Consider the following 16,893-nt stretch of genomic DNA (forward strand, 5'->3'; position numbering starts at 1 on the left):
TGTTGGGGATGGGGCAGGAAAATGGCTACCAGCACATTGGCAGGAGGCTCCTCCAGAAACTGAGTGTACTCGAACCTTGATCGTGGAGTTCTAGACTCCAGAACTGTGGGAAGAATCATTATCTCTTCTTGAAGCCACCCAGTCTATGGCATATTGTGGTAGCAGCTGGAGCTAATCCATGTAGAAGAACGCTTTCAGGGTTCGCACATGTGGCGCCATGTGTCAGGACTTCATTCTTCTTTAAGGCTGAAACATGCCGTCAAATGGGTAGACCACGCTTGTTCTTCTGTTCCCCCACTGAAGGACATTTGGGTTGTTTCTGCCTTTTGGCCACCGTGGATAACACTGCCGTGAGTGTGTTTCTACAGGTACTTGCTATGATAGTTCGACACCTAGGAGTGGGGTTTCTAGAAATGATTTCAGAAGGTGTTTATTACTTGGGTACAAACTAAGAGTTGAGAATAGTTTCAGGCAAGCTGCACAGGCTCTACCTCCCCTCACCTGTAGTAGCGTGCCAGCCCTCCCCACGGGGGTACCCCCATGCCACCTGACAGAGTCACCATGGGAACTCAAGGGGAAGCACACGTAAGTGCAGCAACTGATGAGCATCGAGGGCTGCCAAGGCTCGGTTTCCCCACCCATAAATGGGGATGACAATCCTTCCTTGAATCCCCACTGGCTCCTTATAACAAAGAGAAGGACCTGGTGCCCATTGGGCCCCCTGAGGTTCCCAGTGAGTGACAACCATGAGCCACCCAGGGGTTGAGCTGTTCGCTCAGTGCAGCCCTGGGGGTAGGTGCCAAGTGGGCAGCGTGTGGGGGGTGAGAGACAGGTGTGGGGAGGGACATTAGGACTCTCCCAAGGGGGTTCCTCACCTAAGGGCCCACACAGAATGAGAGAGGACAAAGGACTGTCATTAGCTGTTTTGGGAAGTTTGTGCTTTGCAAGCTTGCATTCAAAAAAAAATTAAATACTTAGTCTGTTTCCCCCTTAAGACATAAAATGAAGGAAAGCCAAAAGGGAACTGAAGTTGTTTCTGGAAATTAATAATAAATCATATGAGGAAATTGCTCTCATTAAATAAAACACCAAATCTGCCAGACTTTCCTTTAGGGAACAGAGTGTCAAACCTGTGAATAAGCAAGTCCCTAGGGCCTCTGGTGGCTTCGAGAACAGCCAAGGGCTTGGGACTTGGAATCTCGGTTCCTGAGTGGACAGAGGGTGACAGTGGCAGGTCCTGGCTGTATGGTGTGAGTAGGGGGTCCAGAACAGAGACCCTCTGTGTTCCCGTCTGTGGAATGGGGTCCTGGGTGCTGTGGGGTCGGGTTCCCTGTGGGGATTGTGGGAAGTGGCCTTGAACTTCCCAGAATGACCTGGTTGCCAGGGTGTGGCGTTCGCTGGCCCCCTGTGCAGGGCAGGGCCTCCCTCAGCCTGGGGGGAGGCCCTTGTGTGAAGCCATCCTTCCTGCCTTTGCGCACCTGTGACATGGAGCCAACTGGTGATCCCTGCCCAGAAGCCTGTGTGACCAGGACGGGGGCCACAGCATTTGTGGGTGTCCCACTCCCTGCCCACGCCATGTCTCCACTCTCTCTCTCCTTCCTTTTCACCATTTCTGGAGCATGTGTGACCTCTGTTTTGACAAACAGATGGTCTGTTTTGTCAAATTTTGTTTGGCCTGTGCCATGTTTTAGAATGTTTAATTAGACACTAATTAGATAGCACATTTTAAAATTCTGTATTTCCAGCTTCTCTTTAAAACTCAGAAAATTGAGTCACCCTGGCCCTCATCCTGGGTGCTGGGATGGGGAACAGCTGCTCTGTGAGAGGAACTGGCTCCCTACTGGCCACTGTCTGCCCAGAGCCCTGGTCGCCACCCCAGCCCCTCTCCCCCAGCCAGATCTATAAGCTGAGATGTAGGGAAGTGTGAATTGCACAGTGCTTTGTTAACAAAGCTGTTATTCATTATTTGTAGTCATGCTAAGGTATTAGGACATACTCTAGGTTGCATGCTAATCACTCACAATCAAAACACTGGCTGAGGCTACAAGATTTATCGGGGGACGGATAGGAATGTCTGAGTAGGGCTGACTCTAGGACAAGTCACCATCTTCCATATGGCTCCACATCTCCGAGATCAGGGATGTTGTCCTCTGGTTGGGCTCATCCTCATGGTATGGAAATGACTGCAGTGGCTCCAGATCTCATACCCTGGTACCCTCCAGTCTGGCAGGAAAGGGCAAAAGCCTGCCTGGTTCATCATTGGCTGGTGACTCAATCAGAGCCCATTGGAAGCACAGTCCCCTCTCAGACTGAATGGGAGACCTAGGCCGTGTGGTGGTACCCAGTAGAAATTGGAGTCTGTTGTCCTTCAAAAGGGGTGATGACACAGGGCAGCCACAACAACTAGTCTCCCTTACTGACGAAACAATGAATCTAGGAGAGTTTTGTAAACTGTAAAGTGCCGTATAACTGGAAGAGACTGCTTCATTTCGTATTTATAGAAACAGTCAAGACTTAGAGAATCTAAGGTGGCTTGCCCAAGGTTATGGTTGGTAAGTGGGAGACAGAGCTGGATTCAGACCTTGGGACCTGCTGATTTCCTGACCTGGAGCCCCTAAAAGTCCCTTCTGCCCAAACTCTCCCATCTATGGGGCCTATGAATCACTTTCCTTCTGGTGTTTGTAGCCACGTGGGCCTTTATCATTCCGAGCTCATTTGAGGGCTTGAGCAGGACCGGTGCTCATGGGAGGTTGAGTGGGATGGTTGCTGCAGGATTCAGCTGGGTGCCAGCCAGGGGGCACAGGGGTCAGGCAGCTCCTGTCTCCAGCGTGCCCTTCTCAGAGCCACCTGCATCATGCTTTGATGAGATTTGCGCCTATTTTAATTCCTGCCAGGACAAAACCTTGCATGTCCTTTATAAATATTTCACTGTTTTCTGGCAGCAAATTTAGATGCCCAAGTACATGCATGGCCTTCCCCTTCCCTGTGTTGGGCAGTCTGCCCCTGGGCAGCTGAGGGAGACAGCTTGACCACCCCTCGCCCAACACTTGGCCCTGATGGCTGCCACAGCTCATGGAGAAGCCCAAGAAACTGCACTCGTACACTGAGCAATCAACAAATGGGCTATTTATAAAATATTTTGGAAAGTGTGGTCAGAGTTGAGGGAAAGCTACAAGAGGTGGGTGGTGGTCTCCTGGGACTGGACTGCACCAGTGGAAAGCCATCGACATGCCAAGGGCATGCATGGTTCCTGGGACATGCAGAGAGCAGCTGTGTGTGGCAAGCCTGCAGGCAGCTCCACCAAGGTTCTTGTCTTCCTCTGATCCGTTGGGGCTGTCTACTGGATGGACCCGACTGGAAACCAGAGGGCCACCTGCTGTAGCTCACGTAGGACAGCCTCCCAGGCTAGAGAGTAGGGGGGGGTGCATCCAGAGGGACCCTGCATAGCCTTCTTTTTCCTGAAGGGCATTGCAGGTTCTGCGATCTCTCTCTCCGCTCTTAGGGGGAACAGTCCTGTTGCACAGAACACCGGGCCCCTAGGAGATTAATGGGAAGGCCCCTGAACTTTGGTGGTATTCATTTCCCATTCTCTCTCATGCATGTGTCTTACTAAAGAATGTCATCTATGCAGTGAACCAGTGGGATATACTGTGGGATGTCAAAATGACCAAGTTCTTTCATTCTGAAGTATGATAGACAGAATTGACATAACCTTGAGATATGTACTGCTGTCCAGGTCACACGAAGACAAACTGCTTCTGATCCTCTTTACTGGCAGGGATAGGGAGGACCTGCCACCTGGTGTACAGTTTTTGACCTAGAAAATGCTTTTTTCCTCCAGTAAATATATCTAGAACTGTCAGCACTACTATTACGTTTCCACCAATCTACTGTTATCTTCTAACATCCATCTGGCTTTTGTATCAGTTCCACGGGTGAGCTATATAGTGATGTAGTGGGAGTCCCACGCCTGCGTCTTTTGTATTTACCCTGCCAGTGTACATGCTCTTTGCTGAAGACCCCAGTTTCCATCTGGTAGCCTTGCCCCCAGGCAGAACTTCAGTAATGGTGTTGTACAGGTCTGCTGGTAATGAATTCTTAGTTTTATTTAACATGAAAATGTCTTTGTTTTCATTCCTGATGTTTTCTCTGGATCTGGAATTCTAGGTTACCATTCTTTTAGCTTTTCAAAGATATGATCCCACTGTTTCCTGGCCTCTATAGTTTAGGATTAGAAGTCAGCAGTGTTGTTGTTCCCTGTATGTGACATGTTTCTGTCTGGGTGCTTTCAGCAGTTAGACTGTGGGCTGTAGTTTTGTGTTTGCCATTCTAAGCTTCTTGAATCTGTAAATTTGTGTCTTTCACCAAATTTTGTTAATTTTAGCCATCATTTCTTCTATTTTCTTGTCTCATTTGCTTTCTCCTTTCCTTATGGGACACCTTTTGATATTGTCTTATATATCCCCACGGCTTTGTTCTTCAGATTGGATAGTCTTTTTTTACTTAATTCGATTTAGGGGATACAAGTGGCTTTTTGTTGCATGGATGAATTGCATAGTGGAGAAGTCAAGGCTTTAAATATACTCATTACCTGAATAGTATATATTGTACTCAATAGGTAATTTTTTTTTATCCAATATCCCCTCTCCCCACTCTCAATCACCATTAAGTCACTTTGTATGACCATGCATAGATCCAACTTATAAGTGAGAACATGCAGTCCTTGGTTTCAGATTGGATTTTCATCCACAGGAAAGGGAGCACAAAATATCTCCTTATCCTTCCTGGCCTGACTCCAGTGTTGTCATTTCTCCTCTTGGAAGGACTAAGGGGTTTTTGAGGGGCCAGAGTGGGTGAGGAGACCACCTTCCACAGGCAAACGTGTGATGTCACTTCTCTCGTGAGAGATGGGGCAAGGGGGTCTTGGCACATATTCATGCCAAGGGAAAGACATAGGCAGACTGAACCCTGGCAGAGAAGTGTAGGCTGGAGCAGTCAGGGGGTGCTTTCTGCAGGTAGGTGTGGAAGTCTTAAGGTTTCATAGGTCCTCACTGTGGATCAAGCCCAAAGCTAGGTGTTCTCTGATCTCAGCAGATCCACACAACAGCCCCACCTGGGAGCTACTATTGTATATGACATAAAAATCCTGGGTTGGGAGAAGTTGTCTAGGGACCAAGGAAATGCAGCTGGTTATGAGCATGTGGTTTGGGGTCACATTCATGAAGCCTTTCTTGATGGGACAGGATTTCAGGTGTTAGAAGACAAGGCTCATCCTCTAAATTCTCCATCCAAATATTGTCTATGATCCAGGTTTTTTCTGGGCAGTATTAGTCCCAGAACTTGAACCTACTGAATCCTGTGTTCTTTCTGCCACACTATCCTGCTTCCAACATCATCCCTGACCACCTGGGTGACCCTGAAAGTAACTCAACCTTTCCACCTCCATAGTCCTCATTTTGAATATGATGAAATAGAGGCTTGACATCGCATCAGCCTGGCGTGGTGGCTTATGTCTATAATCCCAGCACTCTGGGAGGCTGAGGCAGGAGGATGGCTTGAGCTCAGGAATTGGAGGTTGCAGTGAGCTGTGATGACACCACTGCACTCCACCCAGGGTGACAGAGTGAGACTGTCTCAAAAAACATTACATCAAGAGTTTCAGAAATATTTACATGTTACATGTAGTCCTAAAGGATTGTTTCTTCTTTATCAAGTCTACAGAGTGGTACAAATTTGTTCATTATTTTATTTTCCAGGTCCAGGGAATACAGTAGTGATAAGAACAGCCAGAAATTCCTGCCCTTGCAGGATTGACATCTCCCTCCACCGTCACAATCTCTCTTGATTCCAAGTCTCTGCTTTTGAGCCCCATTCTTGGTGGCTGAAAACTGGGCTCAAATCACAACTCTGAAGAAATCAAACCTGCTGTTAACTAGTTCGGTTTTCTGGAATCATGATGTCTGCTTTATAGGGTGATAAAGGTAGAATGAGTTGATATACATAAAAAAATTAAAATTCTAACTGCTGTGTGCCTGGCACTGATGAATCCTTTTGACTCTTAATGTCAGTCCACGGTGGGCATAAATGATTTTCTCCCTGGAGCTTGGTTCTATAGTAGTGAATATTTTCTTTTTAAAACTTTGTGTTACTGTAAGACAACCGTGGAATGCCATCAAAACTCCTTGATGCCCAATCCCAGGTGATATTTTATCGGTTCTCTCTTGTACTCTTCTTCCTCTCAGGTTACAGCGCTCTCTACTCCAACGGCTCTGACCCCCTTCAGCCCCAACCCTCATGTGACTTTAGTTGGTTCTCTTTCCAGGAGAACCCCAGCCCCCCCCCCAGCATTCTCCTCACTCTTCTTCCTGTTCTTCTCGCCCCTCCCCAGGTTACGGACACGCTGCTCCTGGTACCGACGCTGGCAAGGCCTTCTGCATGTTCTACGCTGTGCTGGGCATCCCGCTGACCCTGGTCATGTTCCAGAGCCTGGGCGAACGCATGAACACCTTCGTGCGCTACCTGCTGAAGCGCCTCAAGAAGGTCTGCGGCCTGCGCAACACCGACGTGTCGATGGAAAACATGGTCACCGTGGGCTTCTTCTCCTGCATGGGCACGCTGTGCATCGGGGCAGCCGCCTTCTCCCAGTGCGAAGAGTGGAGCTTCTTCCACGCCTACTACTACTGCTTCATCACCTTGACGACCATCGGCTTCGGCGACTACGTGGCCCTGCAAAACAGGGGCGCGCTGCAGAAGAAGCCGGTCTACGTGGCCTTCAGCTTCATGTATATACTGGTGGGGCTGACCGTTATCGGAGCCTTCCTCAACCTGGTGGTCCTCCGCTTCTTGACCATGAACGGCGAGGAGGAGCAGCGCCTTGCAGAGGAGAGGGCCGCCCTGACCGGAAACGCGGGCGGCGCGGCCGACGACGTGGAGGAGGGGCGGCCGTCCCGGCGCAGGTACTGGCTGGCCTTCGCGGATCTGCTGTCTGTGTGCACCTGCACGTGCTACCGCCCGCAGGAGGACGGTACCGATCCCCCCGAGGCAGAGGCCGAGCAGGAAGCCGCCAGTACCAGTGCCAGTGCCAGTGCCAGGCTCAGGCCCCCCCCATCCATCTCTTCCAGGATCGAGGAAATCTCACCGAGCGCTTTAAAACACAGCTTCTTTCCGTCCCCTCTGAGCTCTGTCTCTCCCGGGTTCCAGAGCTTTGCCGACCACCACAGGCTGATGAGACGTCGGAGGTCGATCTAAATATGGAAGGGAAACAGGAAAGTCATTCTTCATAGCTAACATTAAGTTCCATTGGTCAAACTCGTCTTTTCTTATTTATTTATTATTATTGTCATCATTACTTTCTCTCCTTTCTTGGTCTCTTGGTCTCATTCTCTCTCCACCTTTCTACCCAGACAGAACAGGCCCAAGGGGAAATAAAAGGCCCATTCTCCTCTGAAACTCGAATCTGAGCATGGATTTCTTCCCCCTTCCCGGCAGAGTATGCCTTGTATTTCTCCCCCAGCCTGCCCCATCTCCAGGGTGGCCTTCCCAAGACAGGTGTGAGACCAAGACCACGGAGACAGCTGAGAGGAGACCCAACCCAAAGTTGCACACCAGGCTGAGAGTCTTCGGTTGCCTACCTGTAGTGGGGTTTGTGACCTGATTCCTTTCTCCCCAGGGAGTGGGTGACTGTATAGTGTGAATGTGTGTTTGTGTGTGTAATCTGACAAAAATGGGAAGTTATCAGGTATTTTTCCCAGAACAATTTTGCCATAGGCTGCTTCAAAACAAAAAACCCATGAGGTTTTTGATTTACCATCGTGCCAAATAAAGCATGTTTTACAAGCAGTCTTTATCCAAGATAGGGTCAAAATATAATTTAGAAACTAGCATTTAAAAATATGAATAACATTTTTTTAGGGGGTGGGCAGGCAAGACAACCTGGATCATTTTAGCTTGCCAGTTTAACAAAGTACCTGCTTTAAAAAAATTTTTAAACTGATATGCATTATTAACACAAGAAAACAAAACTAGCAATGGAATAATCAAAGCCAATTATGTTAATTTATTAGAGACATTTTTAATTTTATCATCTCTACTTCCACCACTTCCAACAATTTACCGTGAAACTGGAATTCTTAGGGAAACTGGAAAATTGTTGGAACCACAGTATCTATTTCCCTCCTAGTGATTCTGTGCAGCATCTACCTGCATGAATAAGAATTAGTTTTGGAATGCTTGGAAGAGAGTGTCTATTATTGTGGATGTGGTTTGTTATTGTCCTAATGAAAAGTGACAGGGTATTCCTCGTTAAAATATATATTCTAAGAAAGATTGTCTCTACTTGCATTTAATTTGTAAATAAGCTCATGTTGGTCTCAGGAAGAGTTTAGAGGCAAGGATTTGTGGCTTGGCCTATTGGGAACTAGCCAATCTCAGGGGACAATTTTGAGCAGTGTAGAAATTCTTCCCCATTCTGAATAGGGGAATCATCCCAAAGGGAAGAGCTGCTAACCTCTTGAGGGGCAGTTTAGACTGTAGAATATAGTACATGGGAGGCCCCTAGGTTGGTAGGAATAGAGGACAGTTTGACCTCCCAATTCCCAGAGGGGACTTTAATTTCCCTCATTACCATCTCTGCCATTTCTAAAAATCACCCATTCACCCATCCTTCCACTCCCTTTTCCCGTAAACTGGAAGTTCATGGCTCTTGGATGGAAATGGACTTGGCTGTAACTACTCAGAAGGAGCACGTTCACGGGCCTGTCTCAAGGCCCCAGCGAGATCTCCCAGAAAGGAGGCTTTGCTCCCTAGAAAGAGTAGACCTACAGGATTTCTTTGAGACAGCACCCGAACGATATTTGGGCCACTGGGCCGAAACGCAGGAGCACTCAAGACTCCTCTGAAAAGGCTGTGCATGTACTTTAATGCTACATCCCTTGTTGAAATTTCCCCTTCGTCTAGACCACAGGGCCTTCGAAGGAGTCTGCGAACCTCAGATTCTCTAGGCCAAAGTTGACAGTTCTCCACCTTAAAGGTCTTTATCAATTTATTCATTTTAAGATTTTTGTTTTGTGGAATGCACTATTTAGGGCCCTGAAGTGTGTCCAGAGAATAGAAGCAGTTGTTTTTAATTTGTTTTTCTCTTGGAAGAGATTGTTGCATTTGCCAAGTGCTCTATGCTTTGGAGGAGGCTGCCTGGGATAAACGTGGGGGTTCTCATGAAAGCCTTTGTAAGATGTACCCTCAAATGGGGGGTGGGGGTGATAATCTGATATGTAAATGACACTGAAGATGAGTGATCTGTTCAATGTCACAAATGTCTGGCCTTTGACAAAACTGAGAGACAGTCTCAGCCTGGACCTCAGAAGGGCCTGAGGAGCTGTCTCCAGCGCACAGGGGCATGTGCCAGGCTCGTGGGGGGAGGCAGAGGGACACTGGCTCAGCCCTTCACACACAGCTGGTTGCCCCACTGAAGTATCTGTGCACAGTGGTCATGCGGGGTTCGTATATCTGCTTGAATGGTTCAAGTAACAAGGATCTCCTCTCTTCCCAGGGAAATACAGAAAAATGCTCTATTTTCACTGAGTTGACTTTTAAAAAAAATTAAGGAATATAGGATGAAGTCTTCTCATGGGGTGACCACTGACTTAAGTATCTGAGGTAACTTACAATTGGTCTGGGTTCTATTTCCCTCTTACCTTCTGCTCCATGCTACCAGTTCAGCTCCCAAAAGGAAGACCACTCAGTCTCTCTTCCACAGCTAAACATCCTTGTTTATGCTCAGTGTTTAGGGCAGGGAGTGAATCTTGGCTTTCTTCCCTTGTGATGGTCATCTTCTCAGATTGTTGCCTACCATGGTCCCCAGCCAATGAGTTCTCTAGGCACATCCAATCTCTTGGGGCAGGGACCAAGTTAAGGGTCTCCAGGGGTCTTCCCTCTTGATAAAAGATTTCTGCTGACATCTCTACCACTCAATAACTCAGACTAAGCTTTCTCCTGGATTTGAGGATCTGAGTCATCTCACTGAACTCCCTCATTTTCAGAGAAGGAAATTGAGGTCCAGAGGGTGAACACTTGCCTACGGCCTCACAGCCAGAATCTAGCTCTTCTCATGGGTTTCCCTTTCTCCCATTTTCCAGGATGCTTTAGAAGGCTGTAAACAGCAATCACCAAAGATCCCTTGTCACTGGACCTTTCAGTGTCTCAGGCTCAAGTCTCTACTCCTCCCTCTTGCATCTGGTGGTTTCTTTCAGCCAGGTGATTCTCATACCTTTCCTCTAGTTAACCATGCCCACTCAGCAAGGAAGATGACATCACACCAGATTATTTAGATTCAGCCTCTGTTAGAATGAGCTTAGAGCCACATATTCCACCAGAATCAGGGAGGTTGGCCCACCAGCTAGTCCCTAAAACTCAACATGCCTCGATACTTAGATTTCTGACTCTCACTTGATCTCTTTTCATCTAAGGTCTCTCTATCTTCATCTATCAGAGACAGAAGGAAGGTGGTCAGTGGCACTGATTATCCCTAAGATCCCTGGGCTCAATGTTTGGAGACCATCCCACTTTAGTCTTCATCACACCCATACAGGGTGGAAGGTGCTATCTTGGCTTGTTGGACTTTCTCCTTTTCTTACCTTGGAGTGAACCAAGTATCCTTCTGGGTTTTAAAATACCTGGTCATCTTCAGAGCTGGATCAGATCTGCTCTTTCTGCCTGCACTACTCCATCTTGAAACCAAGGCAGTGGTCCCTTAAACACAGCAAGCTACCTGGTGCTCTGAATTTAAGCTTGCTCTCTGAGGCATCTTTGTGTTCCCACCGTGCATGGCCGATTGGGAGGGGAATGTCTGAATTCGGGCATGACCACAGCAGGTCTTTTGCAGACCAGGAGTCCACACTGGGTCCATAATCTTTTCAGGAGAGAAAGCAAATGAATCATTACCTGAAGAGCCTCCTTGGGATGTGCTCATTAAAATCCCACCCTTAAAAAGGGGGAAGATTGATTAATCTCGGCTCATCATCTTGTTCTCTGCACATAGGCCTTGATGAAGAGAACATCTTGACAGTAACTAAGAAGCCCACAGATAAGCCTAAGCAGGCCATTTTTCTCTGCCCCATCCATGTCTGAAAGTATTATGGGTCTAATTCTCAAATGACAATCACTTGCACCTGGAAGCTGGAGGGAAGAGTTTAGAGGCCTGTGTGCGCATTGGGTGAGAGAGGGAGGTAGGAAGAGATGATGGTCAAGGAAGGAAAACCACGCATCATTGAGGTTTATGGCCACATTTCTTTTTGAAACATTCTTTTTAAAATAGGTCCTAACTAAGATATCTACTAAGGGCCTCCGAGTGAGGTGGGAGGTGTGTGCTGGAATGTGTCCATCCTATCAGTGCGATAGATGCTGTCCCTGGTGAAACACTGTCTTCAAAGTGCTGAGACTTGGGGCCTGCCCCGTGCAGGCCAGCTGCCTGGGGATCTAAAGTGTGCTTCTTCCTCCGGAGTTGTGGTCTGCACGGGGACCCCAGAAGCATCCTAAGTGAGGAAGCGGGGGCAGGGCAGGGCCCTTGTTGTCCTGTCTTGCTCTGCTGAGCTCCTGGTGGTCATTTGACTCCCAGGGCCTCTGTTGCTTCTTCATCAGCACAATGGGGCAGTGGGCAAGATGCATGGGCACTTGGTACAGTGTGAATTTGCCCCCAAAAGACATTTGGCCTGGATGTTCCTGACCACTGGGCACATTTGAAGGCTGAGCCATCAAAAAGCAAGCCAAAGTCATCAGTGTGGCAGGGAACAGGGAGCTGGGAAGATGGAGAGAAACAAGCAATGGCAGAGAGGATGATGGTTGGCACGTGGCCAGGCCCGTTGCCTCCTGGGCTCGTGGAAGCGAGAACCCCTGCTATGTGGTTCTTCCTTGACCACACCCTGATAGAGGCTACCGATTCAGGAAAACAAGTCTATGGCCATGATTCCCTCAGACCTTGAGAATTCCAGAGTTACAGAAAAATGTTAGAAGAAGAATCTGATGAGCTTCTCTAACCTGTCATTCATACCCTCAAGCTTCCAGATGACACCACTTTTCCTTAGTGTCTTCTCTCCCTGCCTACAACCACGCTAAAATTTGGAGGACAAAGTGTAATTTCTGCAACTTTTTAGGTGGTTCGATCAAAGAAAGAATTATCTATCTGCCATGAATGAGAATATTCTCCAATGAGGTAGTGCCATTGTCACACCTAAGAAATTTAGCATACATATAATAATATTATCGAATAAATCCCCCAATTGTTCCAAAATCATCCTCCAGGGCTCTTTCATGAGTTTAAGATGCAGCCCAGGATCATGTCCCGTGCTTGTTTGTCTCCTCGTCCCAGACTCCCCACCCAGGACACCCCTGGCACCCTTGTCTTTCACAATGATGCTTTGAGAACCCAGGCTTGTGTCTTGGAGAACACCCCAGGATCGGCTGTCTACTTGTCTCCTCAGGTTAAGGAATTTTTGGCAAGAAAAAAACATAGCTTATGTTATGTAGCCATAATTTATACATTGATGTTTGGCTCTCTGGGGATTTCTGTGGTTACTGCTTTCATGGTGGATAAATAAGTCATAATAAATGTTGTTTTCCTCCGTTAGGAGAAGTAACTGCAGATTCAAGAGAGGCGTCCATGGATGTTGGCTCTCACTGCCAAAGCCGGGCAAGGCTTCGGGATTTGACTTCTCACGTGGACCTCTTCTGTGCTGGGCGAGCATCAGTACTTTCCCCTGAACATTGGTGGGGATGGTCCAGCTATAAATAGACATGAAGCACAGAGAAAAATGCTTGTTGTAAGGGTCTCTGCAAAGAAGTTGAGGTATTTTGGCATCCGGTAGGTGGTAAGGATTACCAAGCCCTTCCTTGTAGGTAATCATAATGTAATCTATTGTTATGGCAGTACTCTTGGCCATTAAGGGCTAAAATTTGTGACATCTGTCCTTGAGCTATTTGCGCTGACAGGTTCTATAGCATAGTCTTGTCAGTTCTTGTCTTGTTAGTTCTGGTAACAGGAAGCAGCCTACCTATAGTAGCTAAGGAAACTTTCACTTTGATCAGGAAAGTTGTCCACGTGGGTTCCCACCTCTACCTTTGTCCATGCTATTCCCGTTACCTGGAAGGTTTTCCTGTTGCTGCCCAGCTTGGAGGTATGGACAGAGCATCTCACGCCTCCTTTCTGCCTCTGACTCTTTTGCCCTGATAGACTCAGTGACATCCTCCTCTGGGCTGCTGTGGTCCTTGTTTCTATCATGGGTGAGTATACCAGGGGCCAAACCTTCTATGGCCCTGGCCGTAGTGGCAGTAAGTGTAGGGCAGCCACCCCAGAGGGGAGGACAGTCACAAGAATAAAGGCAGTCAGATGTCTAAGCATCTTGCCCAAAGGGCTATGCACCACCATAATTAAGGCGCATCTGAACTTGCCAGAGTGGAAACAGGGTCATTCAATGCAGGCATTTGGTGTGTCCCTGGAAACTGATCGGAATCTGTGATGAAAACCTGCCACTGTCCGTTGGCTATTCAACGGCACTCTCCTGGCAGGGTCGAGTGTGCCATGCACAAGAGGGCTGGGAGCTGCCCAGGCTGGGCGTTTCCCATAAGGCTGGTGTGATTGGTCCATCTTCAGACTCCAGGAGCATGCTCCTGACGTTTCACCCTGGAGTGGATGGACCCTACGATGAGAACGTCACCAGGGGACTTGTTACACACCTTTTTCTTGTGGCAGTACTTCTGGTGGAGACTGCAAGGTGTGGGGACACTCACAGTGACACAGGATGCCTGGGCCTCCGTGGCCCTGCACCTGCCCACCTCTCGGCTTTAGGGTCCTGAGAGAGAGGCAAGAGCAGATGACTCTTGCCCCCCATAGAACAGCGTGGTGGAACTTGGAAGCTGCTGAGGCCATGACATCTCACACATCTGGGACCAGCCTCTGCCATGCACAGGTGGGTAGTGGTTTTTCGCCTCTCAACCTCACCGCTCCACCTTTAAGTCGGAGAGATTGTAAATAGCCCCTACTGGTTAGGGTGCCTATGAGAACTAGAAGTGATGGCATTGACCGGCACCTATTCTGTGCCAAGCGCTGTGCTCGTGTGCTCAGACATGTTTGCATTTCTCAGAAAAGCAAGGCCCGAGTCCAAGGTGACTCCCAGGGCATTTGACTGGAAATTGAACTCTGGAAGGAAAGCGATGGAGTCTGGTTGAGGAACTGGCTTTGGGAAATCTTTGAGAGTGGGTTTGGTGGAGCAGGTGGGTGCTATTTTAGGGAGAGGCACAGAACGGGCAGAGGCACTGTAGTGCGAAAGTGCAGGGGGCACAGACCCCATCCTGCGACTGGAGGGGACCCTGCCATGCCTGAGAAATGAGGTCGCATAACTCTCAAGGCCCTGCAAAACCTGGTCCAATCCTGAGTAATTCAAGTCGTTCTTGTGCTCGTGAACCGTCCCTGGCTCCCCATTGTGTGCACAGTAAATTCCTTGTAAGGTCCTGTACTACAGTAACCCTAGCCTGAGCCTCAGGCATTGTTGGAACAACTATTAATCTCAGTGTATCTTGGTCCTCCTCTAACAATAAAGTTCTAAAAACAGATCCTGGAGTCTCAGCAAACTTGCATTCTGTGGCATCCTCTTGGTTTACATGGAGTTAATTACTGTTTTTTCTTTGATGAACATGAGTTCTAATTTGCATATGGGAATATTTCTAAATAAGATCTACATGGTCTTTTACTTAAGCATCCTGGGGACATGTCCTGAAGTCTTCTGACAGAATTACCAAAGATTAGCATGACACACACACACACACACACACACACGCATAAAAAGGAAAATGTGATATAAAGTAAGTGCTTGGGCTTGCTTGGCATGAAGAACTTGCTTGCTGACTGGTTTTATGAACAGCTGACATTGTGACCAGGCCCCCAGGGATGGAAGGTGGCTAAGCCCTGCGGGAGCTTGGAGCTGCTCGTGCTCAGCACCTGCTCCTGTTATGTGTTTCTCCCATGGAGATAAGGCCACTCCTCAGGTCTGGTCCCCAAGACAGGGTCCCTTGAGGGTGTCAGCAGAAGATCCAGGGGTGTCTGCCATCATGGCGAGTGCTGGTGGCCCAGGATGGCATCTCCTGGTGAGCAGCTCTGGAGCAAAGCCACCCCCACCAGGGATTACAACGTGAACTCGATGTTGGGAAGAGGCCTCCAGGGGAGGCAGAGGCTGGGGGAGGGAGGGATGGTACAGGAAGGGAGTGGAGCCCAGGGAACATGGATACAACCAGGACCTTGTCTTCATGATTTACTGTGTGATCTAGAGCCAGTCATTTCTCTGGGCCCGAGTTTCCTGATTTCCATACTAAACACCAAGCTCTCAAGTCCCCAAGGCCCCCAAGTGCCTGACACTGATGGGACATCAGCCTGGGGAAGACTGGCTGGGCTGACATCAACTGCTTTGGTATCTAGTCTTTCCCTAGATACCTGTACTGCAGGTGTCTCCTTTCCCAGTTAGATGCTTAATGAACCAGTAGCCCTGTGTTGCCACATCTCTGCTTAATGTCCTGGTAGGCTCTCCTCCCATCCTGACTTCCCGAGGTGTCCTGCTTTCAAGAGAAAACCTTAAGCTGATCAGAGCTGTGGGATGTGGATGGCTGCAGAGCAGCCCACAGGCCTGGCCCTGGAGCTCACTCTTCCCAGTTAGGACAAGGGTATGACTCCCCCCAGCATCTGCCTTCTGATGTACCCTGAAAGTGCAGTTTTTACCCTGTGTCCTGTGCTGGCTTGTCCTTATTCCAGGGCTATCTTTTCTCCCTGGGAAGATACGTTTCCCACCCAAAAAGGCCAGTCGGCCCAGCAAGGGGTCCTGCCTCAAGTCACCTGGCCTTTGCTCTGCTGGGGCCCAAACCACAATGGGAGCTCTTAGCCCTATGTTGAGTGCAGCACTGTGCGGATGAAGATGCTACTTCCCACCACACACTCATTCTCTGTGCTGAGCAGGGGTGGCCAGAGCATCCCCATTTGGTGGACTGACAAGGCTCATAGAAGTGGCAAGGCTACAACTCCAAGCCAGATGCTCTGACTGCACATTTCAGTATATGTGTCCTTAAGCTTGCAGGGAAGGGTGTGTCCCTCCAGTATCCACAGGACTAGGGACATATCTCATGACAAGGCAGAGGGGTGTCGGCTCCAGGAAAATCAAATTGGGGGGGGAGGGTTTCCTGCTGGGGAGGGAGTGTCCCAGATGGGCGGGTATTGGCTAGGAGAAAGTTCCAGGCCAGCTTGTATTTACGGGATCTGCTGGCTCTGTGCATGGCACCACGGATAAAACTCCAACGTGAGAACCATGCTCAGACTAAGCCTTTGATTGCTATTAACCATGCAGACATTTGTCTTCAGATGTCCTTGCCCCATACCAGTGGAGCCCCAAGGACAGACCCAAGACCAGCGGTAGTAAGTTCTCTGACGTGAAGGGTGGGCTAGTGGACCTAAGCGGGGTGAAGTTTGCAGCGGAATATGACTGCAGGGCACGGGCTCCCTGAAAACCTGCACTGGCCCCCTGCACAGGACAAAGGGCCCAGCTGTGCGGTGAGAGAACTTCTTTTGGGCCCCCCTCTCCACTTTGTAATGCATGACTCAGGCTGGTCACATTTCCTGGGTGGTAGATCTGAGAATGATTTAGAGAGGGATGGCAACGTTCAAACACATCATCTGGCAAATGTGCCTCACCTGTGAGACATTGTTTATCTGTGAAGGATCTGGAAGGTTGGGATTGTTCCAGAAGGACTGGGCAGTGACAGAAACCTCTGTCCTGCCACCACTGGTGTGACTGCCTGTCCAAAGCTCAGGCTAGGACTCTGCACCCAGGGGATGCCAGGGTTTTTTTTTTTTTTGTTTTTTTT

General features: G+C 48.7%; 1 protein-coding gene across 1 annotated transcript in view; it reads left to right on the top strand.

The window, feature by feature from the left end:
• KCNK9 (potassium two pore domain channel subfamily K member 9) overlaps window positions 1–16,193 on the top strand; it is a 65,471-nt gene extending 49,278 nt beyond the window's left edge. Inside the window, exons 2-3 of the mRNA XM_012735949.3 lie at window positions 6,389–9,028; window positions 12,621–16,193. Coding sequence (XP_012591403.2) covers window positions 6,389–7,248 — 860 coding nt within the window. The 3' untranslated portion in view covers window positions 7,249–9,028; window positions 12,621–16,193. The remainder of the gene's footprint in view (window positions 1–6,388; window positions 9,029–12,620) is intronic.
• The last annotated feature ends 700 nt before the right edge of the window (window positions 16,194–16,893 follow it).

The sequence above is a fragment of the Microcebus murinus genome, chromosome 7 (genome assembly GCF_040939455.1).
Source record: "Microcebus murinus isolate Inina chromosome 7, M.murinus_Inina_mat1.0, whole genome shotgun sequence".
NCBI classification, from domain to species: domain Eukaryota; kingdom Metazoa; phylum Chordata; class Mammalia; order Primates; family Cheirogaleidae; genus Microcebus; species Microcebus murinus.